The sequence below is a fragment of the Tamandua tetradactyla genome, chromosome 11 (genome assembly GCF_023851605.1).
Source record: "Tamandua tetradactyla isolate mTamTet1 chromosome 11, mTamTet1.pri, whole genome shotgun sequence".
Taxonomy (NCBI): domain Eukaryota; kingdom Metazoa; phylum Chordata; class Mammalia; order Pilosa; family Myrmecophagidae; genus Tamandua; species Tamandua tetradactyla.
This window is the reverse complement of record NC_135337.1, coordinates 76,176,515-76,199,754: the sequence shown is the minus strand read 5'-3', so window position 1 is coordinate 76,199,754 and position 23,240 is coordinate 76,176,515. Positions and strand designations below refer to the sequence as shown.

The 23,240-nt window shown below is 44.1% G+C and overlaps 1 protein-coding gene and 1 long non-coding RNA gene across 20 annotated transcripts in view; one reads left to right on the top strand and one right to left on the bottom strand.

Annotated features, from left to right (window-relative positions):
- Nucleotides 1-7,234, bottom strand: part of RANBP3 (RAN binding protein 3) — a 59,704-nt gene extending 52,470 nt beyond the window's left edge. For 8 of the 19 annotated variants that reach the window (XM_077120993.1, XM_077121002.1, XM_077121003.1 and 5 more), the window contains exons 1-2: nt 7,107-7,194; nt 149-237 (exon numbers count right to left, since the gene is read on the bottom strand). Coding sequence is in view for 7 of the 19 variants with exons in the window: in XM_077121006.1 (XP_076977121.1) it covers nt 7,107-7,128 (22 nt within the window). In the remaining 12 variants the exon portion in view is untranslated. Of the gene's footprint in view, nt 1-144; nt 238-7,106 lie in introns of all 19 variants that reach the window. The other 11 variants (XM_077121006.1, XM_077121008.1, XM_077121010.1 and 8 more) reach the window with 5 other exon arrangements.
- A 109-nt stretch (nt 7,235-7,343) lies between these two features.
- LOC143650333 (uncharacterized) lies at nt 7,344-8,288 on the top strand. Its single transcript, XR_013159526.1, has 2 exons — nt 7,344-7,541; nt 7,944-8,288. It is a non-coding gene; the product is annotated as an uncharacterized LOC143650333 (long non-coding RNA).
- The last annotated feature ends 14,952 nt before the right edge of the window (nt 8,289-23,240 follow it).

The following is a 23,240-nucleotide window of genomic DNA, read 5'->3' as shown; positions in this document are numbered from 1 at the left end:
CCAGAAGGTCAAGCATTTGGTGTATATTCTCTTACAACAATCCTCACACTTATCACCATTCCATCCCCATTTTACAGACGCAGAAACTGAAGTCAAACAACCTGGCCAAGGTTCTGAGGCAAGGAATTGGCAGAGGCAAGATACAAACCAAGGACAGTCAATCCAGGTACTTCCAACTGGGCCACGAGATGTCACCTGGAGCCTGCCGGTCAGCCCCAGTTTAAAATTCTCCCGAGGCTGGAGAGACAGGGGAAAAACCCATAGATCTTACTATAGGCACTTGGTCTGTTTACACAGAGGCACTACTTTTCACACCAGTGGTTCTCAAACATTTTACTCTCAGGACCCCTTTCCACACTCTTGACAGTGAGTTTTGTAAAATACAGGTTACAGCTACTACTATTTATTAAAACTAAGAAAATTTCAAAATAGTCATTAATTTATTTACAATCATAAACCCACTAAAGGTTTACCTAATTAATATGATTTTGTTTTTTTACAAAAAAATAACTTTTCGAAAATACAAAAATGTAGTAAAAAGAGGGGCACTGCTTTACATTTTGACAAATCTTTATTCTAGTTTAACAGAAGATACTGGATTCTTTTTTCTGCTTCTGCAGTCAATCTCTGGCTATGCCACACGTCCTACAGCCTCTGGAAAGAACTGCACTGAAACATTTATGAGACAATGAGAGTGAAAACTGCAAATACTTAGCATTGCTATGAAAACAGTTTTGAATGCACAATCCTAAGGGTCTTTGGGACTCTAGGGGTGGGGGTGGGATAAGGGGTGTCCCTGGACCACACTTGGAAAAATGGCTGCCATGTGCTACCCTCTGATTATCTAGCATTCCCTGTACACTGAATCCTGAAGTAATTACAGGTTTTACATATGCTAAAGAGCACCCTGAATATAGAGAAGGCAGAGTCTTAAGAGGCTGTATATAACAGGGTTTGAAATTCAAATGCCAAGCTAGGGTGGGCAGATACTGGAAATGAAGGAAGTGGGCTAGGTCTCTGACGACAGGGCACGGCGGACTCTGCTAAAGGGGAGGGTGCACCATCAACCTGAAGGGCAGCAGCTGCCCCTTGGCCCCAGCAAATCTCACTGTGTGAGAATGCAGGTCGAGGGTAGCCAGGTTTTCTGACTTTTCTAGACAAATCAGAAATCTGGACTTTTTTTCCCTCTGAAATCTCAGAATTTTTAAGTGTTGGCTCCCAACTGAAAACAAACCACAAGGTGGTGCGACAGTGGCTCAGTGGCAGAATTTCCACCTGCCAGGCTGGAGACCTGGATTTGATTCCCGGTACCTGTCCATGCAAAAAACAAAAAACAAACACAAAAATACACACAAAACAAAAAAAAAACACCACACGGAGTAGACTGGTGGAGGGAGGGCAGAATGGGGAGTGACTGCTTAATGGGGTTTGGGATTTTCTCTCAGGGTGATCAAAACCTTTTAGAAGTAGATGGAGGGGAAGGGCAGGTTGCACAACAATGTGATGTACTAAATGTCACTGAAATACACATTTTAAGATGGTTAATTTTGGGTTATGAGAATTCTACCTCAATAAAAAACAAACAAAAAAAAAACAACCCATAAATGGATCAAATTAAATATTTCTGCTGGTCCCTCAAGCAAGTCTGCAAGTTCTCCCTTTGGTTTCCAACTCTGGCTTTATGTCATAAAACATCTGTGGAGATGTTTTAAAATTAAAGACACCCCATACTTCATGCCATGATCTCCCACGGAGGGGTGCCACTTGTTTTTATTGTCCTCAACAACCTCCCTTGACAATCATAACACACAACCAGGGTTGAGAGCCAAGGTACTCTGCTCCACCGTGTGCAACAAGGTTGCCAGCCACACAGGAGGCCCTGGGCTCTGGAGCTTTCTCCTGAGTAGGGTTGTCAGTAGAACCCGACTCCCCCAGAACTGCAGGAAGGGTACCATACTGCAGAGGTGACAAAAATGACCACCTGAAAACCAAACCAACATAAAACACTGCTGCCACAACAGCCACCAGGTCCAGGATGGATGATGATGCCAATCCATGTGCCCCACGACTGCTTCGGAGTACCATGGAGAGCTACCAAACGGCTCTGAGGTTGGGCCACACCACCTCTTCTCACCTGACCTTTCTCACCTAGTGTTTGTGAAGGTACGCCCTCCTCAGCGCTCCTAAATGCATCCCATTTCTCCCTACTATCCCTTGGCCTACTCTCTGGGCCTGAACCCACTTACTACTCACTAAGCCAGAATCCCATCCATACCTAAAATGTCCCCCATCCCCACCCACCGTCCCTCCCCATTCTCACCTCCTTTAACCTACCTAATTCCTGTGGCCTCTAGTTTCCCCAACCATCTCCAGGTGAGAATAAGCCTACGCAGACCCTGACTGGCTCTGATACCCAGTGAAGGGCAAGGGTGACTGGACAACTGGAGTAACACCATTTCCTGGTTAATTGAGAAGCAGTTTGAAGACTTGGCTGAAAAATTTTGCAGACAGATAAGCTTCTCCGTCTCTACACAGGCTCCTGAGCGTAACTTCAGTCTCCCTTAGTGTATAAAGATCTGCAACTTCACCTACCACCAGGTCCCATTCACTGCAGAGTAGGTCACATACGTTTTATTCTCAGAACAAAGCCCAGAGTTAATTTTTAACACAAATTCATGAAATTTTTAACCAGAAGGGGAGAATCTAATAAGTTAATAACTCCAACTATTTGAATTCCAGCTAGTCAGTAAAAATCTGGTGGTTATCTCATTCTATTCACAGGTTAGGTTTTAAGCCAGCAAGTAAAGTGAAAATAAAGAAAAGCCAAAACTAGCCTTGAAAATCTCAAGACACACCCGAACAGGTTAGATCTGTGGTTCTCAACCAGGGGACCCTTGGCAGTGTCTGGAGATATTTCTGGTTGTCATAACTGGAACTGGGGGGTATGAGACCATCATGGAGTGGGTGGAGGCAGGGATGCTGCTAAACAGTGTACAACAAACAGGCCACCCCCTCCCCCCCACTCCCCAGGAAGTTATCTGGTCCCAAATATCTCTAGCACTGAGGGTGAGAAACCCTGAGCCAGATGATCTCATGATGAAAGGCAGGAAAGAACAATGGACAGCTTTGGTCCAGCTCCTCCTGGTCTCCCACTATGGGCTCACTCAGACCATCTCACTGAGTGGGCCTTATTACCTGCACAACTCAGACTCATTGCTCACTCATTCTCTCTGCTGAGAACTTAAAGCTAAATGTGTCTAAAATTCAAGCCTGCTATAATAAAAATAGCCACCATGTATTGAGTGTTTATCGCCGTGTGCTGAGAGGTGCTAAATAATTTACACGCATTAGCTCATCAAATACTCACAGCAGCCGTGAGACAGGTGCAATGACCATTCTTCCCATTTTACTGATAAGGAAACCAAGGCTCAAAGAGGTGAAGACATTTTCCCCAAGTCCTTTAGAGAGTTCTTGGCAGAGTCAAAGCATAAGCCGAGTTGTCTCTGGACAAAATTTGTGCTTCCATCATCATTTATACCAGGGTTTTCAACACAGGGGGTGATTTTGCACCCGACCCGGGGGTCACTGGACAGTGTCTGGAGACATTACTGGTTGTTACAACTGGGGCAGGGGTGCTCCTGGCATTGAGTGGAGTGTGGAGACCAGGGGTGCTGCTCAACACCCTGCAAGGCACAGGGTGGCCCTCCACAACAAGGCCCAGGTGTTAGCTGTCCTGAGAAAGAGGCCCCCTGCTTTATACTGTCTCCAAGTTTTCCAGTATATGTGCCCTCAGGCCAGCAAGGAATCTGTTACCTTTTGATACCAGGATCTAGAATCCAAGACTTCCTACAGTTCAGATATACTTTACTTGCCCTCTTCCTGTTCTTTACCTTTACCAGAACCTTCAAATACCAGTATTAGTCTACAATGTAAAATAAGGCCAGAGAGAGAATGACTGATGAATTTAGGATGTGTCAATAACAAAATGCCAAGCAGAAGAGAATATCCCTGGACAGAAGAGCAAAACGTGTGCACACACACAGACTCCTAAGAGAGAAGCATTCCAACTGAACTTTCAAAGACATGGACTATGGGACTACCAAGAAACAGCTGTGAGAGCTGCTGTTTCCACTCCTGAGGAATTGGCAAGGTAATGAGAGCTAACAGGATGCTACTGGATACACAACTAAAATGCTTTCTTGCACTACTCACACCATGATTCTCAACCCTGGCTGCATGTCAGAATCACTTGTGCTGCTTTCTTACCATACAGATGCTCAGAGTGCACTCAATACCTCACGGATTCAGACTCTGGATTGTGGCTACTGAGCCTTTCTGTGTTCAAGAAAGCTCCCCATTTGATTCTGATGCTCAGCCAGGGTGGACATCCAATCCCTTAGACCAACAGATATGGGAAAGGCCCAGGCAGACAGTTTAAATGGAGGAGGGATCTGATGGACCAACTTAGGACCCCAGACAGGAAAGGGAGAAGCAATGAGGGCAGCTGGAGCTTAAAAAGCAAGAAGAAAAGCACAAATACGGGCCACTCCCTAAAACCTCAAAATGCCTAGGAAAGGAAGTCCTATTCTAGGTAACTGATACGAAATCAATCATCCTTGGAGGATGTACAAATCAAACCCAAAAATGGAGTCTTCAGGAAACACACATTGACTAATTAAAAGATGGTAGAGATGTCTGAGGCACCAAAACACACTCAGATTTGATTTCCTGAGGACAGCTATGACACGGCCCCCAATACCCTCCAGGAACTAGTACTCGAGGCAAACTACCAGGTGAATGTAGCATTTGTCAGGCAGACTTGAAGTACAGAACATTCCATTTCTCTTCAGTTTACAAATTTATACAGCCTATGCTTGAAACAGCCTCTGGAAAACAGCAATATGCAATTTTCCCTTGTGCTCAAAGGCATCTCTTACTACCAGGGTCCTCATTCATTCATTCATTTATTCAACGAATACTTCTTGGATACCTACTCTGTGCCAGGCACTGTTCTAGATGCAGGGGATTCATCAATGATCACAACAGATACAAATTCCCCCTGCCCTTGTGGAGCTCTTATTCTAGAGGAGAGGCAATAAAACAAACTAGTAAACTACTGCATGACAGGTGGTGATAAGTGCTGTAGAGTAAAATGAAGCAGGGTAAGGGGGATAGGGAATGCGAATACAATTTAAAATAAGGGGCCAGGGAAGTTCTCAACAACTAAGTAAAATCTGAGATGTTACTAAACGAGATGAAGGAGCAAGCCAGGGGGTAAATGGGGAAAGACTATTTTCCAGCAGATCCAACGGCCCAAGGAAGAATGAGAATGTCAGGGTAGTTAAAGCACAGTGATTCAGGGAGAGTGGTGAGGGAGAGAGAGAAAATGAGGGAGGGATCAAGGGCTACTTTGACTTCTGAGTTGAGAAGTTGTTAGTGAGGTCAGGGTGCAAATAAGGGAGGTCTCAGTGGTGGTGGTATGGCTGAGAAGGGGTCGCCTTCTGGAAATACCTCTAAGGTAAAACTGACAGAATGTGCTGTTCAATTGGCTTAGAGAGTGAGAGTCAGAGATAACTGCAAGTGTTTTGGCTTCAGCGCTTGCCATCTATTGTAATGGGGACAGACTGTAGGATGGGAGGGGAAGACAGATTTTGTTTTGAACACATATTTGATGTGCTTATCAGACATCCAAATGGACATGGTGAATTGGCAGTTGGATATATGCGCCTTGAGTTCAAGAAACTGTACAGTCTGAAGATGAAATATATAAAGCATATAACACTCATTCTCACTTATACAATCTTCTTCTGCCCTTAACTGGATCTTATGAGTTGGAATGCCTCAACCCTCCCTAGGTTCCTTTAACTTAAAAAGAGATGCAGTGGAATATGGTCAAGAGTGGAGTCTTTAAGTCATTTCTACTCCTTATTAGTGTGTGACCTGTATAACCTTGGAGAAGCAATTTTACTATTCATACTCGGTTTCTTCATCAAGAGAAAGTGGGTAGTGGTACCCAACTCATGGAGCTTTTGTGAGGAGTGAGGGTTCCCAGAGATGACAAAACTGAATACCTGGGACCGTCTCAGGTGTTCCACAAGTGTGGGCACTTACTATCATTCCCGCATTAGTGCGGTTCAGTATGTAAACCTCAGGCCACCCTCCAATAGCAAGAAGCATCGCACGGGTAACCAGGGCCCACAGGCAGGTAGACAGGTCTACCTGCGGTTGTGCACCAAGAAAAGGAGGGTGCTAAAAATAGGCCTCTCAAGTCCTGAAGCTATCGCGATCTCAACACCACTGCTGATTTAAGCAGACATCAGCTTCATAAAGCGTGCTTTCTGGGGGATCCAGAACTGTACCCTTGTCGAAAACGTTCAGGTGGGATGTCAGCGCTCTACAGCGGAGAGAATCACAGGGTCTCTCTCTGCAAGTGCAGCAAACGGGCAAAAGGCAGTCTTTCAGCGGCCCGTTCCCGCGGCCAGGCCTAAATGAGGGGAGTTGGTGCACGACTCTCAGGCTGCCACCAAGGATCCGGGGGAACTGGCGGGAATTTGGGGGACGAGGACTTCGGGGTGGGGGGTGAAAACGGACAGGGCTTCCTCCGTCCTCGGCGTGTAGCAGGCCCGCGGGCGATAAAAATCTCCCAGGACTGGGGAAGGGGCAGGCCAGGCCGGGGAAGTAGGGGAAAGATCGGGTCCCCGAAAACGAGGGGGGTGGGGAGAGAGCGTGGCGCGCTCGGGCCCAGCACCAGGCCTCACGGTCTATTTACATCCGAAGTCGAGGCATTCAGGCTACGCCTCCCGCCCCTTTCGGCCCCGGGCCTGGCCTGCGAGGCGGAGGGGCTTCAGGGTCGAGGCCCCTGCAGCCTCCCGTCTCCTCTGGCCGTTCGGTGGCAGGGGCCAGAGCTGCCTGGAGGGATGGGCCGAGCCGGTGCGCCTAGGTTGAGAGGACGCAATGGGGGGCGGCTGCGGGGACCGCCGGGCCGCTAACCCGGAACGGACGGGACCCCGGAATTCCGCGGTGTTCACCCCTCGGACCTGTGGCCCTTAAGCCTCCCACCGCCCGTTCCCTGGCCGCTAGCTGGCCCCCAACGGCGCCTCCCCTACCTTCGTTCGCCAGGTCCGCCATTTTACTTCCTTAAGCCCTCCCACAAGGCCCCGCGCCGGCTCGGGCTCGCCTGCTTTCTGCCAGAAACTCCCGCGCGTGCGCACTTTCCAAGCTGGCGCTGTGCGAGGCGGACAGCTCGCGCCTGCGCATTGAGGCCGGCAGGGAGTCGCGCCCCTGCGAGTCCACCCCCTCCTTGACGCGCTCCAAGTACGCGCCTGCGCACTGGCCGCCCCGCCTCCTTTTCCCGCCGACATTGGGGGCGTGAGTAGGGTTGGGCGCGTGCGCGGCGCTGGGGGCGCCCGGCCGAAGCTGCCCCCGAGAACCGCCTGTTTGAGGGCGCTCGGACGCCTATAGTTTGCGTTCGTTTCTCGGGGGTTCCCCGCGGGGAGAGAGTGAGCCGTCGAGGACGCCGCGACCGTCAGGCCCTCCACTAGGTAAACCGCTGGGCCTCGGGGGCTTTCCACACGCGCAGGCCAGAGGCCTGAGGGGGAGGCCTGGGGGTGTTGCGGGGCGCCCTGCTACCTCAGCCCTCGGCTTCCCCGGCCTGACGGGTTGGTACCTTCGACAGACGTTTTCCTGAGGTCCGTGTGGAGAGGCGGCGGGAGGGGCGTGGGTGGGTGGTGCAGAACCCAGAGATCCAAGAGCCCCGGCCTCGGGGTTCAGGAGCCCGGGGTGCGCAGCCCCGAATGCAGGTGCTGGTTGTGGGACCCAGCACCAAGGACTGGACCTCTCCAAGGCCGCCGGGACTCGGCCGCATCGCCGTCTACCCCGACGGCAACAGGCACCGAGGCGCCTCGAGGGTCGTCGTCTGTAAAACGCCGTGATCGACTTTGCAGGACTTATGTGAGAACCCCTGACACCCCGAGTCTGGTCCTCGGCTCTTCTTCACTCCCTACGGACGTCAGCAAACCCCAGAGGCTTCGCCTCCAAAGTCTGTATCCCAGATCCACCTAGCTGGAGTCAGGCGGGGCTGGCCCGCCTCCTCTCTCCACTGGAAGATGGAGACAGCCTCCTCCTGCCTTCCCCCTTTCCTGTGGCGCTCCAGGCTGAGTTCAGCACAAGAATCTTTTTAAAAAGGAAACCCAGTCAAAGGCACAGCTCTCCTCAGAGCTTCCAAAGGGCTCCCTGCTGAATCTAAATAATAAGTTTATTATTTAGAAATAAATTCTAAACCTTACGAAGCCCCTCCTGACCCTCGTTCTCTGTTGCTTGTTGCATGCAGTTTGGCACAGTTGCAGCCTCAGGACCTTTGCCCTGCTGGTCCCGCCCCTTGGAACTTTGTCCCACCGAGATTTGAGTCCCAGCTTTCTCCCTTCTCCAGTGTGACCCACAAGAGAGACGTCCTACTAAGGATGTTTTTTTTTTTTTACATTCTATCAAGGCTTATTTATTGCAAATTTCCTTTTGAAAAGCTTTTTCCCCCTTAGATATATGAAAATGGAAATGCTACTTAATACAAGAAAGGAGAAACCTCTTTAAATCCACAGGGTACTGATCATGAAGTGGAGATGATTCATAAGTTTTTAAGGAGCACATTTTTTTTTTTTTTAACATGGGCAGGCACTGGGAATTGAACCCGGGTCCTTGGGCTTGGCAGGCAAGCATTCTTACCTGCTGAGCCACCGTGGTCCACCCTTAAGGAGCACATTTAAATTTAACTTCATGGAAATACAGTAACCTTATTTAGATGTATTTATAATTAATTTAAGCTCCCACATGCCCTTTGACAAGTCGTTTGAACTGAGGTAATGGCAGACACTAAAATGTTTCAAACAAAGATGTATTTCTCAGATATCAACCATTAATGGACAGTTGAATTTTTTTTGCATATACTATTTTAACTATCTTAAAGTAGCCAGTAAAATTCAGTTGAAAACATTAAAAATCTTTGCTAAATATACCATAGGTGTCCCCTACATTTCTGACACTAATGTAATTATTATTAGCTTGCAATTCTTATCTGAGACAATTATATAAAGTAAGCTCTAAGTAATATTAAATTGGCCAATTTGACATTCTTCTCAGTAATGACCTTATGTGGCTGTTTTGCTGCAGAATATGGGTATGATTAAGTAATAACAAGTAGGATTTTACTGACATTAGTTATTTGCAAGTCAGTTTTGCTTACCTTATCTCAGAATTGTGGGCAATATGTAATGGATATTCATTAAACATTTTGAGAATTCTAAATAATTCTATTTACATTTAAGTTTGTAGTCTCTAGTCTCTATTTAAAAGATATTTTACGAGTATATTTCACAAAGGTGAAAGCTTTTAGATAGCCACAAATATGCTGATTGTTCCAAAACAGTTTTCTTAAACAGTTTGAAAATTAGAGTTTTATCCATTGGAAGAGTTGTTTTTAAATCATCTCATCATCCAAGGAGCATTTCCCATGCTCACATTGTATATACATTAACATGTTACTTTCCTAAAAGTTTATCATTTGACTCCTCACCATTCTTTTTTTTTGATCTTTAACATTTTTTTATTGTATAGTGTAACATATATACAAAGCGAAGAAAAAAGCTGTAGTTTTCAAAGCACTCTTCAACTAATAGTTACAAGACAGATCCCAGAGTTTATCATGGGCTACCATACAATCCTCTCATATTTTTCCTTCTAGCTGCTCCAGAACATAGGAGGCTAGAGGGCGTAAATATTTTTTTATAATCACAATCAACTTTTTTTCTTTCTTTTATTGTGAAAAATAACATATATACAAAAAAGCAATAAATTTCAAACCACAGCACCACAATTAGTTGTAGAACATATTTCAGAGTTTGACATGGGTTACAATTCTGCAATTTTAGGTTTTCACTTCTAGCTGCTCTGAAATACTGGAGACTAAAAGATATCAGTGTAATGATTCAGCATTCATATTCATTTGTTAAATCCTATCTTCTCTGTATAACGCCACCATCACATTTGATCTTTCAATCCTCTTTAGGGGTGTTTGGGCTATGGCAATTCTAAATTTTTTATATTATAATTTTAATTATAATATAAAATTATAATTATTAAAATTATAATTTTATACTATATTGTCTCTAATATGGGGTAGGGAGATGAAACTATCTGATATTCTGGAGAGGGTGGGCTAGGTTTCAGGACTCATCTGGACCAGGGACCCATCTGGAGGTTGTAGGCTTTGGGAATTTCTCTAGTGCATGGAATCCTTGTGGAATCTTATATATTGTCCTAGGTGTTCTTTAGGACTGGCTGGAATGGTCCTGGTTGGGGGTTGACAGGTTATGAAGGTAGCAAGGTCTAACTAGAAGCTTGCTTTAAGAGCAACCTCCAGAGTAGCCTCTCAACTCCATTTGAACTCTCTCAGCCACTGATACTTTATTAATTACACTTCTTTTCCCCCTTTTGGTCAGGATGGAATTGTTGCTCCCACTGTGCCAGGTCTGGATTCATCCCTGGGAGTCATCTCTCACGTTGCCAAGAGACTTTCACACATGGATGTCATGTCCCATGTAGGGGGGAGGGCAATGATTTCACTTGCAGAGTTGGGCTTGGAGAGAGTGAGGCAGCATCTGAGCAACAAAAGAGGTCCTGTAGAAGTAACTCTTAGATATGCCTGTAGGTAATCTAAGCTTTTCTGCTACCTATATAAGCTTCACAGGAGTAAGCCTCATGATCAAGGGCATGGCCTATTCATTTGGGCATCCCTAAAGTATGACATAATATCAAGGGATTCCCTGATTGCAAGGTTTAATAGTTCCATATTCTTTCTCCCATCCCTCAGGGAACGTTGCTAATACTTTTTGATTATCTGCTTAATATACTCTAGGATGTATCCAGGCATTACAATAATCTATACAGGATTAAAGGACCTCTTTCTTATTCTGTGCTTCCTGTGTTTCAGTTATTCAGATGAGCTATACAGAGAGGCTGAATTAGATTATGCACTACAGAAAATTTCAGTTCTAGACCAAATAAACCTTTCTTCCATTGGTCTCAAAGAGTATGTGTGGTTCTAAAATACAGACACTGTCTTCCTTACCCCTATGTTCAGTTTTATTCTTATCTCTAAATATCAGTTTATATGTATAAAACAACTTCTCAAAATTCAGAAATAATAGCACTCTAGACTTAATGTGTCTGCCCTAAAAGCCTGCAATCTAGGCCTGGGTTTTTTTTATAAGCATTTCTAAAGGTAACCATCCCATTCTTGTTTTGTTTCTGGTTTATTTTGTCTCACCAGATGTCCCACATGTTTGTTTACATCGTTGCATGCCTCACAACTTTGTTTCATTTTGTAGCAGCACAACCTTCCTTGGTAAGTATACACCATTGTTTGCCAGTCGACTCCATCAGTGCATCCTTCAGCCAGCCACCTGCATTTATTGGGCGCCATGTAGAGGGCCCAAAGTTCAGAGTCCATCAACATTCTCAATTTTAGATAATTTCATTGTTCCCAAGAGATAGAAAACCAATAAACACATCCTCACCAAATAGGAAATCTGAACCTCCTCTTAACCTTGTCCCCCACTGGATTATTTACCTCTGCTGTTGCTTTGGTAGTGCTGATGGTTTCCTTTTGAACATAGCTCATAGCATGCAATAGCAGTTTTCCCCCTGTACCCTGGACTTAAACACTCTTTGTACAAGAATCATATCTTTGAAGTAATTCTTGCGAGAACTAATTCATATTTGTAATGTTAATTAGTGGAACACATAGGTCTATTCAACCGCTTTAAATCTTGTTCATCTTCAATGTGGTAATATTGTTTAGACCCACTAGAGAACCACCTTCACTTCTATCTGTTCCCTTACATTGGAGTTCAACCTCATTAGCTAACAGTTCACCCATCTCTAGCATCTATGTATCTCTGTCCCCTATACTCTATTATAAGCCTCTGATTATACCTTTATGCTGGTCATAAAAGTGGAATCATGCAGTATCTGTCCTTTTGTGTCTGACTAATTTCATTTAGCATTATGTCCTCAAGTCTTATCCATCTTGTCATGTGCCTCAGGATGTCATTTTGTCTTACTGCTGCATAATATTCTATTGTATGTATATACTGCATTTTGTTGATCCACTCATCTGTTGACAGGCATTTGGTTTGTTTGCCTCTGTTGGTGATTGTAAATATTGCTGCTGTGAGCATCGGTGTGCAGACGTCTGATTGTGTCGTTGCTTTCAGCTCTTCTGGGTATGTACCAAGTAGTGCTATTGCTGGGTCATAGGGCAGCTCGATATTTAGTTTCCTAAGGAATCGCCAAACGGTCTTCCATAGTGGCTGCACCATTATACATTCCCACCAGCAGCGAGTGCCTAAGTGTCCCAGTTTCTCCAAATCCTCTTCAACATTTATAGTTTCCGGTTTGTTTAATAGCAGCCTTTCTTATAGGTGTCAAGTTGGTGTCTCATTGTAGTCTTGATCTGCATTTCTTTTATAGCCAATGAAAATGAGCATTTCTTCATGTGTTTTGAGCCATCTGTATTTGCTCTTCAGAAAAATGCCTATTCATATCTTTAGCCCATTTTATAATTGGATTTTTCTTTTGTTGTTGAGTTGTATGATTTCTTTGTAATACAGGAAATCAAACCTTTGTCCGATATGTGATTTCTAAATATTTTCTCCCATGGAGTCGGCTGCCTCTTCACCTTTTTGACAAAGTCTTTGGAGGTGCAGAAGCATTTGATTTTGAGGAGTTCCCATTTATCTATTTTTTCTTTTGTTACTTATGCTTTGGGTGTAAAGTATAGGAAGCTACCTCCTATTATTAGGTCTTGAAGATGTTTCCCTACATTTTCTTCTAGAAGCTGTATGGTTCTTATATTTAGGTGTTTGATCTACTTTGAGTTCATTTTTGGTAGGGTGTAAGATACGGGTCCTCTTTCATTCTCTTGACTATTGATATCCAATTCTTCCATGCCCAGTTATTGAAAAGACTATTTATCCTACTTCAGAGGATTTGGGGGCCTTGTCAAAAATCAGTTGACCATAGATTTGGGAGTCTATTTCTGCATTCTTGATTTGATTCCATTGGTCAGTTCTTCTATCTTTGTGCCAGTACCATGCTGTTTTGACCACTGTGGCATTATAATAGGTTTTAAAGTCAGGGAGTATTAATCCTCCCACACTGTTCTTTTTTTAGGATGCTTTTAGCTATGGGGTCTCTTTTCCTTCCAGATGAATTTGGTAATTAGCTTTTCCAAATCTTCAAAGTACGTTGTTGGAATTTTGATTGGTACTGTGTTGAATCTGTAGATCAATTTGGGGAGAATTGACTTCTTAACTATATTTGGCCTTCCTATCCATGAGCAGGGAATGTCTTTCCATCTATTTAAATCTCCTTTGATTTCTTTCAATGTTATGTAGTTTTCTGTGTACAAGTCCTTTACGTCCCTAATTAAGTTCATTCCTAAGTACTTGATTCTTTTAGTTGCTATTTTGAATGGAATTTTTCCTTAACTGACTACTCAGCTAGGTCATTGCTTGTGTATAGAAATCTTACCGATTTTTGCACATTAATTTTATATCCCCGCCACCTTGCTGAATTTGTTTATTAGCTCAAGTAACTTTGCTGTCGATTTCTCAGGATCTTCCAAGTATAGTATCATATCATCTGCAAATAATGAGAGTTTTACTTCTTCCTTTCCAATTTCGATGCCTTTTATTCGTTTGTCCTGCCTGATTATAAGAATGGTTTTTGCATTTGTAAATGGTTGGGGAAAAAAAAATAGAATAATATTTCATCCTGTGTAAAAATGTGTGAAGTTCAAATTCATTTCCATAAGTAAAGTTTTATTTCAAAACATCCACACTTACTCATTTATAAAGCATCTATGACTGCTTTTACAACAGCAGAGCTGAGTCCTTTCAACAGAGATGACCAGGTCAGCAAAAGTTAAATATTTGCTGTTTGGCTTTTTTGTAGAATTTTGCCAACCCCTAATCTGGAACACATATAATAATTACAGGCTGCTTCTATACGAATCTGTTCAATCAGTGGGGTGGTAAATGTTTAACGATGATTCTCTGGGGGAGAATGTGTGGTTCACAATGTATGTATGTGTGTATGGTTTATTCTAAATTTTACTGGTATTTCTCCATTGCTTTCTTAAGACAGAGTCAATGAAACTTAAGCTCTGGTTGGTAGTGTTTGCTTATTTTCTTGCTGTAAGTACCTGCTCTCAGACAAGGGTGGTAAGTCTGTTGGATGCACTCAATGACCAATTCCTGAGACACTGCAGTTTCAAGGAGAGAAGATTAATTGCTAACTGTGAAACAGGAGATCAGATGGCCTAGAGGCCCAAAGCTCTATCTCTCTGAATTGCAGTAACTGATAGTTTTATAGTATCAAAAGATGGACAGGTTTTAGGATAATGAGCACAGTGGTCCCAGGTAATTAGAGGTGATCTAATTATTGAGCATGTGCAGGTAGATTACATGCTTAGTCACAGAAAATGGTGACCTTCATATGATGACGGGTGTGATTTTTAGTATTTTAATGAGGTACAGGTGATTTATAGGTGAAAGTGTAAGCTATTGCATGTCAGGCAGGCTCATTTTGGATAGTTCCAGCTTCCTTTACCAAAATAACTTTGGAATTGAGGTGGGTCAGTTCAAGGCTAACCTAAGGCCTTTCATTAATAAACATTAGGGGCTGTCTTTAGTGATCATAAGACCCTAAAGTTGAAAAACTAGATGAAATAATGAGGATTAGTTACAAGGTTTTTACAGTCACAAGGGCACAAGACAGGGTACAGTCATCAGAGATCAAGGCAACTGGATCACACTTCAAAGATTTCAGATATTTCTGTCTACTCTAATAGGAACTAAAAAGGAATATCTATAGAATGATTCAGTAATCATAATCATCCCCTAAAGCCTTATTTAATTGCAGCTCCAGCTGTGGCTGATTTCACGCTACTAATGTGAGGTCACAAAATGCAGAGTTGAGAAGAGATGCACAGTAGAATATCAGATTTTTTTCTAGAGCCTTTCTACTTTCTCAAAGTGTGATCCCCGGACCAGCAGCATCAGCATTACCAGGAAGCTTGTTAGAATCCCATGATCCACCCCAGACCTGAGTTAGAATCTGCATGTTAGCAGATAATCAGGTGCTTCCTGTGCACATTGGATCGTGGGAAGTGCTGTTCAGGGACTTTTTATGGGGAACTTTTACTTAACTCTTGTTGGGGGAGGGAGAGTGTTTTTAATAAAAAATTTCCTAGTTCCCAAACTTTACTTTCTAAGACACCTTGATTTTGTTGTCCTAGATTTTACCAGTTGTCTTGTCTTCAGGCATAAGCCACAGATCCTGGGTTAGAAATTATCTAGAATGTCAGTGCTGCGAAGGAGCCTCGGAGGTCATCCAGTCCATCAGGTTACCCACAGTGTGTAGAACTCACGTCTTCTAATTCTTAGCTTGTTGGTTTCATTATTTTCAAGTTTCCCCAAACTTCGCTCGTTGGTCTTCTCTTCCTGTGCCATACAGCTGATCCCTCTGACCTTTAATGAACATAATACTTTTCTCTATATGTCCTTTTTTGTTTTAAGTTTATGTTAAATAGATACTTAGAAAGCCACTAGGCCATGAATAGATGACTGTAACAATAAATATGAAAAGAAAACAGTTTTAAAATTCTAGGTCTATACTGTTGCCTGCCAAAGTGTTGAGCTTGAAGCTTGCTTTTTCTTTGATGTAAAGACATTAGCAAAATATTAGAGGGATGCTAAAGACATAACACTCAATGGAAACTTTCTTCTTGACAAAAGAGAATTGACAATGGGATAAGCCACGTGATTCAGTGTCATTTAATGCCATGTCTCCATAACTGCTAAGGTCATTTCACACACCACATTCATCCCACACATTGGGAAACTCCCAGCAACATTCCATGGCTTGCTAACTATAATCTAGTTGTGGTTTTTAAAGGGACATCGAGAGGCTCAAAGCTTGTCACACTGCTGAGCCAACCAAAATTTCCACTGGTTTCACAATGTCTCATTGGTGCTGATGGCTGCAAACATTATGCCCTCCTTTGCCTGCTTTATCTGCTCCCCTCTTAACAAATTAACTTGGCATCCATTAAAAAAGTATTTATTAGTTATCGGTTACCTACTATGCTGCATTTAAGGATATCCCCAAATTCTCGGACCCTCCTCTGGAAGCTTCCCTTCCCTTGAATGTCAGTGTGTTTGTGACTGGTTGACCAAGAGAGTATAGTGAAAGTGACACTGTAATTTAGGAAGCTAGTGTGTAAACAATTATGGGATGGACATTCGGCCTCCTTCTTGCTGGAACACTTGCTCTTAAAATAAACTTCAGCAATCATGCAAGTAGTTCAGTCAATTGCCTGGGGGTTGCTGTGCTGTGAGGAAGCCGTTGTCCAGGCATCCTCCGGTTGTTCTACCTCCTGCCACTACCTAATTGCATGAGGAGACTTCGAGTCCTGGAACAGAACTCCCCAGCCTAGTATTTCTTTCACCTACAGAACTATAGAAGATGAACTAAGTGATCACTGCTGTTTTAAGTGTTGGGAATATTTATTACATAGTAATATATATCTCCTGCCCCTAATGTGCATCAGTCACTGTTCTGGATGCTGGGGTTCCTGGGAGAAACAAGACAGACTGCCTTCTTGGAGCTTTGCATTCGTTTGCAGGGAGACTGACAATAGACAAGTAAGCAAAAATAATTTGAGATAATGACAAGTGGTTCAAAGAAAAATAGCATATTGTGACAGTGACAGAAGGAGGTGGTACTTTAAATTGCTGATCAGGGAAGTCTAGGGAGGTGGCATGTTAATAGATCAGCAGGAGAAGCATTCTAGACAGAACTGCAAGTTCAGAGGTCCTGCAGTAGGAATCGGCTTAGTGTGCTGGAGGGTCAGTGAGAAAGGAGGTCAGTGTGGCGAGAGCAGAGGAGAGAGGTGGAGATGAGGTCAGGCAGGGGGAAATGCAGGACTTTGTAGACCACAATGAGGAGTTTGGGAGTTTTCCTAATTATAAGGATTGGAAGCAGGAAATGGAAGGATCCAAATGTTTTCCTCTAAACTGCTAATTAGCATCCCTCTTGCCTGCTTTTTCCTTGGCTCACCAGAGGACAAGTCTCAGAGACTCTTTGAGCCCAGGCTGAGCTGACCATGACCGACCCTCCTCTGCCTCCAAGGAGGAAAATGGCATCTGTAATTGGGCTCCAGGGAAGTGGGCCTTCCCTGCTGTAATTCAGTTCTCACCTTTCCGTCACGGGCAGAGAGCCAGCCTGTGTAACATCTGTTCTGTGCCCAACCCCATGCTAAGGTTGGGGCCCAGAGTTTCCACCCTCAGGGAGCTCAGAGTCAAGTCCGGCTTGAGGGTAGTCATTGTGGGTTGCCACCTCAGCTCATCCCCATTCCCTGTCCTCAGTCCGTAGGGTCTAGAATCTGACCATATACTCACTCAGGCATGGAGCGAAGAAGGCAACGGTCTCAGACTCTGAAAGTGCCTACAAAGTTTGGGCGTTTTCTTTCCTCAGGTGCTGATGAAAGTCTGAACTGGAGATCGGGAACCCTGGAATCTGGTCTTCATGCCTACTTAGGTCTTGGTTTTCTCCTTTATACAACTAAGCAGGTTCGACTAGGGGCCCTTGGCTCAAATGTCCCTGTCTCAGGTGTCACTTGCTTTCAGCTATACCCTCGTAACTAGGTGTGAGCAGGGGTCTGCTTCCTACCACCCCTCCCTGTTCTTCCTGAGTCCCCAGGGTTGAGTTCCTGACAAGGGGATGTCCAGTGTGACTGATGCTGACCCCTCGCCCCAGGCTGGTGCACCAGGGCAGCCTCTTCTGGATTCCCTCACTCCCTTGGTACCATATTCTGCAGCTGCTGAGTAGAGTATGGCCTGCAACTGGGAAGGAATACTTGTCTTACTTTGCTTTTCATTTAATTTTAGTAACTTTTCATCTTGAAATAAATTCACACTTGCAAAAAAGTTGCAAAAATAGTACAAAGAATTCCATATACCCTACATTCAGGTTCCCTAAATATTAACGTCTTATGTAACCAAGGTACACTGATCCAAACCAGGAAGTTAATATCAAGACAGGCCTGTTCCCTAATGTCCAAACCTCATTCATATTTCATCCATTTCCCACTAATGTCCTTTTTCTGTTCCAGGATACAGCCCAGGTCCAGCATTACATTAGATGTTGTATCTTAGTCTTTTGGCATTTGAAATAGCCCCTCAGTCTTACTGTTTGTTGATTTGATACTTCCAGAGAGTATTGGCTAGCTATTCTGTAATGCCCTTTAATTTTGAGTCTGTTTATAATTAAGTTCAGGATATCATCTTTGCAAGAATAACACAGAGGTCGATTTTTACCATACTGAGGGTAAATTAGGTAACAGTTTATATGAAATCTGCCAGATTGTAATTTTTCCATTTGTAATTATTGACTATCTTACTAGGAGATACTTGGATGCTGTAAATAAATAGGGACTCTTTGAGAAAGAGAAGGGAGGATGGAGGGAAGGAAGGAAGCTAGCTCTTTCACTGTGGTGCTTGCTGTCTTTCTTACTACTGTGTTGCAATCTAGTAAACAGAACAGCCTCCTCTTCTGGGAGTCTGAGTCCAGACAAAATCAGAGCTTGTAAGGGAAAAGGAAGAAGCTGTGTCACCCAGTGAGCACTGGGGGGCAGCAGAGGATTGGGAGGAATCCAAAACTTAGTTCGGGGTGGGGGGGGGGAGCAGTTAAGTAAACAAAACTTGCTAGGACTCAAAGGCTCTGCACCAGTCTTCCAGGAACCGGGTCAGAGAGATGCTGCTGGTGGGGTTAATTCAATCCTGGGATGTCTTGGTTGCACGACGGCGCTGGCTCACTCTGAGGATTACGTACCCAGGCTGATAGGGCAGCTGCTAGGACTTGATGTGCCATGTCTAAGGCAGAGGCTCCCAACCCTGGCTGGGCTTCAGATGCTTGAGAATCCCTTCTGAACCTGAATGCGAAATTCATCGTCCTCAGGGTGTGTCAATTCAGAGACCGGTTACAACTCCCCTAGACCACCACACTGGCAAATGCAAGCAAAAAGGGAATTTTCTGGAATGTTATGGGGAGGCTTAAAAGATCAAAGAGAAAGAGAAGAAACTGGGCATCTCCTAGGGGTCTTGGGAGTGGGAACCAGACTCCGCAGGGCACCTCCTTAAGAATGCCCAAACTTTAAATGCTTTCAGTCTTTTAGTCACACAGCTCGTGATTCAGATTCTGAGGAAAACGTTGGGACCAGCTTGGCCAGACACTGGTCCATCCATTTCTCCATCAGGTATTTATGTGTGTGTCTTATGTGCCAGTTGCTGTTCTAGGGACCAGGGATAGCTCTCTGGCCCACATTCTGGAGGAGGTAGGGATAGGGGAGACAGAAAATAAACATAAAGACTACAAGCAAAAATGACAGTAGAGTATTTCTAAACATAAAGGCTTTGAAGAGACCCAAGTTCGATTCCCGGTCCATGCACTTCCCAAAAAACAAGCAAGCAAAGCAAACAAAAATTCAACAAATGGTGCTGCAATAATGGGATACTCACATGGAAGAATAATGAAATGTGACCCTGCCATACAGCATACAAAAAAAAAAAAGGCTGTGAAGATTGTAAAACTGGCTGAGAGTGAGAGGAATGGAGGTGGTCATGGAGGGCCTCTGGGAGAAGACGGCATTTAAACAGAACAGAAGGGTGAGAGGAGTCAGTGATGCTGGTTTGGGGAAACAGTGAGGAGGCCATTGTGGCTACAGCAGGATGAGTGAGGGATGGAAGGTCAGTCGAAGCTGGAAGGGAGCTGGGGAAAGAGCCTGGAGGTCGTCCTGGATCCTGGTAGGGGTTGGAATTTCATGCTGCATGTGATAGGAGATCCAGAGGGTTCTGAGCCGGGGTAGGACCAAACTGCTTTAAGCTCTGAGGCCGTTCCTCTGGTTGACGGGGAGCTGAGGGGGCTGGGGTGGTCCCCCAGGTGAGACAGGATGAGGCAGGAACAGTGGAGGGAGGAGAGAGGGTGGAGGAGAGGGAGCAAAGATTCCAGGCATCTGGGGGCAGCAGTATATATGAGGCTGATGGAGGGCATCTAAGTCTATCTTGAGGTCTGGGTAATCAATTACTGTGGATGAAATCACAGCTCTTCTACAAAGCTCTCTGACCTTGTCCCCTGGAGTCCCTGTCTAGCCTGGGGCCTCATCTGATCTCCCACCTCCTTGCAGCTCCCCACACTCACAAGTTCACTTCCTCTGCAGGAAGCGGTCTCCTTCCACATGTGAGTACTGTTTACCTAGCAGTGGCATCTACCACCATGGGAGGAAGGCAGCTCCTCCCAGGGAATTGGGGTTTTATTCCAAAAGGTAGGATGAGAAACTTCGGGTGTTTGCGACTCCTGAAATTCAGTTAGAGCTCTGTTACTATGAAAGCAGTATCTCATACAGGAACTGTTTACAAAGTTGAAAAAGGGGTCAGACTTCGACTAGGGATATGAAGGAAGCTGTTCTGGATGGGGCTAAGGTAGATTAGAATACAGGGTAAAGGATGATATCGTCCATATTTTAAAACCTCAACTTCTGTGTGCAACCAAAGGCAGAAATGTTCATTTTGTGCAAAAATTATATTTTGGGCAGTGTATAATCTAATTTAACTTGTATTGTCAGTTTAGTTGAATACCGTAAATACATGGAATCTTGAATAGAATGTGAGATCTTGTTGGTTTGTCCAGGTTAGTGTGATGCCTCAATATATCCCTGAGTAATTTGGGTAGTAAATAAAGGATTTGCAAAGTCCCCTTGGGGGACTGGGGAGAAAGGAGGAAATATTCTCCTTTGGGGAATTTCTAATATTTTCCCAAGCAGTGGGGACAACCAAATCAATAGGCTGAGCCCTCAATATTTGCCCCTATGAAACTTATTCCTGCAAAGGATAGGCTAAGCCTACTTAAAATTATGCCTAAGAGTCACCCCCAGAGAAACTCTTGTTCCTCAGATGTGGCCCCTCTCTCTAAGCCAACTCGACAGGTGAACTCACTGCCTTCCCGGCTATGTGGGACATGACTCCTGGGCGTGTAAATCTCCCTGGCAATGCGGGACACGACTCTAGGGATGAGCCGGGACCTAGCATCAAGGGATTGAGAAAGCCTTCTTGATCAAAAGGGGGAAGAGAGAAATGAGTCAAAATAAAGTTTCAATGACTGAGAGTTTCAAATAGTTGAGTGGTTATCCTGGAGGTTATTATGCATTATATAGATATCCCTTTTTAGTTTATGGTATATTGGAATGGCTGGAGGGAGGTACCTGAAACTGTTGAGCTGTATTCTAATAGTCTTAATTCTTGAAGACAATTATATAAAGATATAACATTTACAATGTGACTGTAGGATTGTGAAAACCTTGTGTCTGATGCTCCTTTTATCCTGTGTATGGACAGATTAGTAAAAAAAAAAATGGATAAAAAAATAAATAATGGGGGGGATAAGGGGTACAGTTAACTGAGTAGATTGCAATACTAGTGGTCAATGAGAGAGAGGGGTAAGGGGTATGGGATGTATGAGATTTTTCTTTTTCTGGAGTAATATAAATTTTCTAAAAATTATGGTGATGAATACACAACTATGTGATGATATTGTCAGCCACCGATTGTACACCATGTATGGACTCTGTGTGTGAAGATTTGTCAATGAAAATATTTTTTAAAAAAAGGTGGGATGGATGCTGGACAGCCAACCCCACACACACATCCGTCATGGAGGGTCAGTAGCTTTTATCACCTTCTAGAAGGGACCCATGACTTCAAAATAGGTTGAGAATTACTCATGGCTTTCAATATATGTTTAATACATTTTATATTGCAGCCCTGTATCCATGTATATTTGTACAGATGTATACCTCATGTCATATACGTTGAAATAAAAGCTTTATGAAGTAATACATGTGACACATCTGATGTTTTCTATTTCTCTCCTAGTCCATGAGAAAAACAAACTGGTCATAACCCACCAGCATGAGTTCCTAACCTGCTTGACCTGCTGTCTGCAAACAGCTTCGGCGTGCCTCTCACTTCACACCCCTCTTTGCACCCCACTACCACAACTCCAACTTGGACCCCATTTGTACTGTTTTCATAGGTGCCTAATTGTGCCCCCTGCTTCCAGGTTCTCTGGGTGTAATCCACTCTGCCAGGATCTTTCTAAAGTCTAGCTTTGATTATATCATGACCCCCCCCACCGGGGGATGGCCTCTTGAAGGAATCCGATTTTCTTTTGCCTTTCTTCATTGCTCCCCTGCTGCGGTCACCTTTCCTGTCCCTTCCAGTGATCATCAGGAAGAGCACCTTCTCCAAGAAGCCTTCCCCAGTCTCTCATTCACTTGCTCACTCGTCCATTCAGTAAGTATTCATTGAGCACACTAGATTTGGGAAATACAGTGATAAGCAAGGTAGACAAATAGCTGTATGGGAAGGATAGATTTGCAAGCAATTATAATAAAGTATGGTATGGGAGAAATGGGGTGTAAATTATCTTGATCTAGTTGGGGACCATCAAGGAAGGCTTCCTTGGAGGAGTTGACGAGAGCAAAGGTGGGAGGTGCATGTGCACGTGTGTGGCTGGTGGCTTGGGGGTTAAGTGGGACAAGTACAAGCCAGAAGTGAGACAGTGGGATGAATTCTAGGAGCAAGAAATCTGAGCATTGAGTGGTGGGGGGCTTGCATGGGGCACAGAAGGTGGGACAGACAAGTGACATGGTTATTAGGGTTCAAATGATGCAGAGAACTGGTCAGAATGATAATTATTTATCCCAGTGGTTCTTGCCTGGGGGACACTGGGCAATGTCTGGAGACATTTTTGAGCATCACAACTGGTGTGTGTGTGTGTATTGTCATCTAGTGGCTGAAGCCAGAGATGCAGCTAAGTACCCTACAATGCACAGGACAGTCTCACCACCAAGAATTTTCCAGCCCCAATGCGGAGGCTGAGAAACTCTGAAAAAAACAACAACTAACGATTATTGAAAGCTTACTTCAGTGCTTCTGTGTATAAACTTTGTTGCAACAATGCCATGAGGTAGATATTTTTACATCCTCTTTTCCAGAGGGTAAATCGGATTTAAGTAATTAAGCTTGAGCCTAGTGACCATGGAGCTGGCATTCCAACTTGGCGTGGTC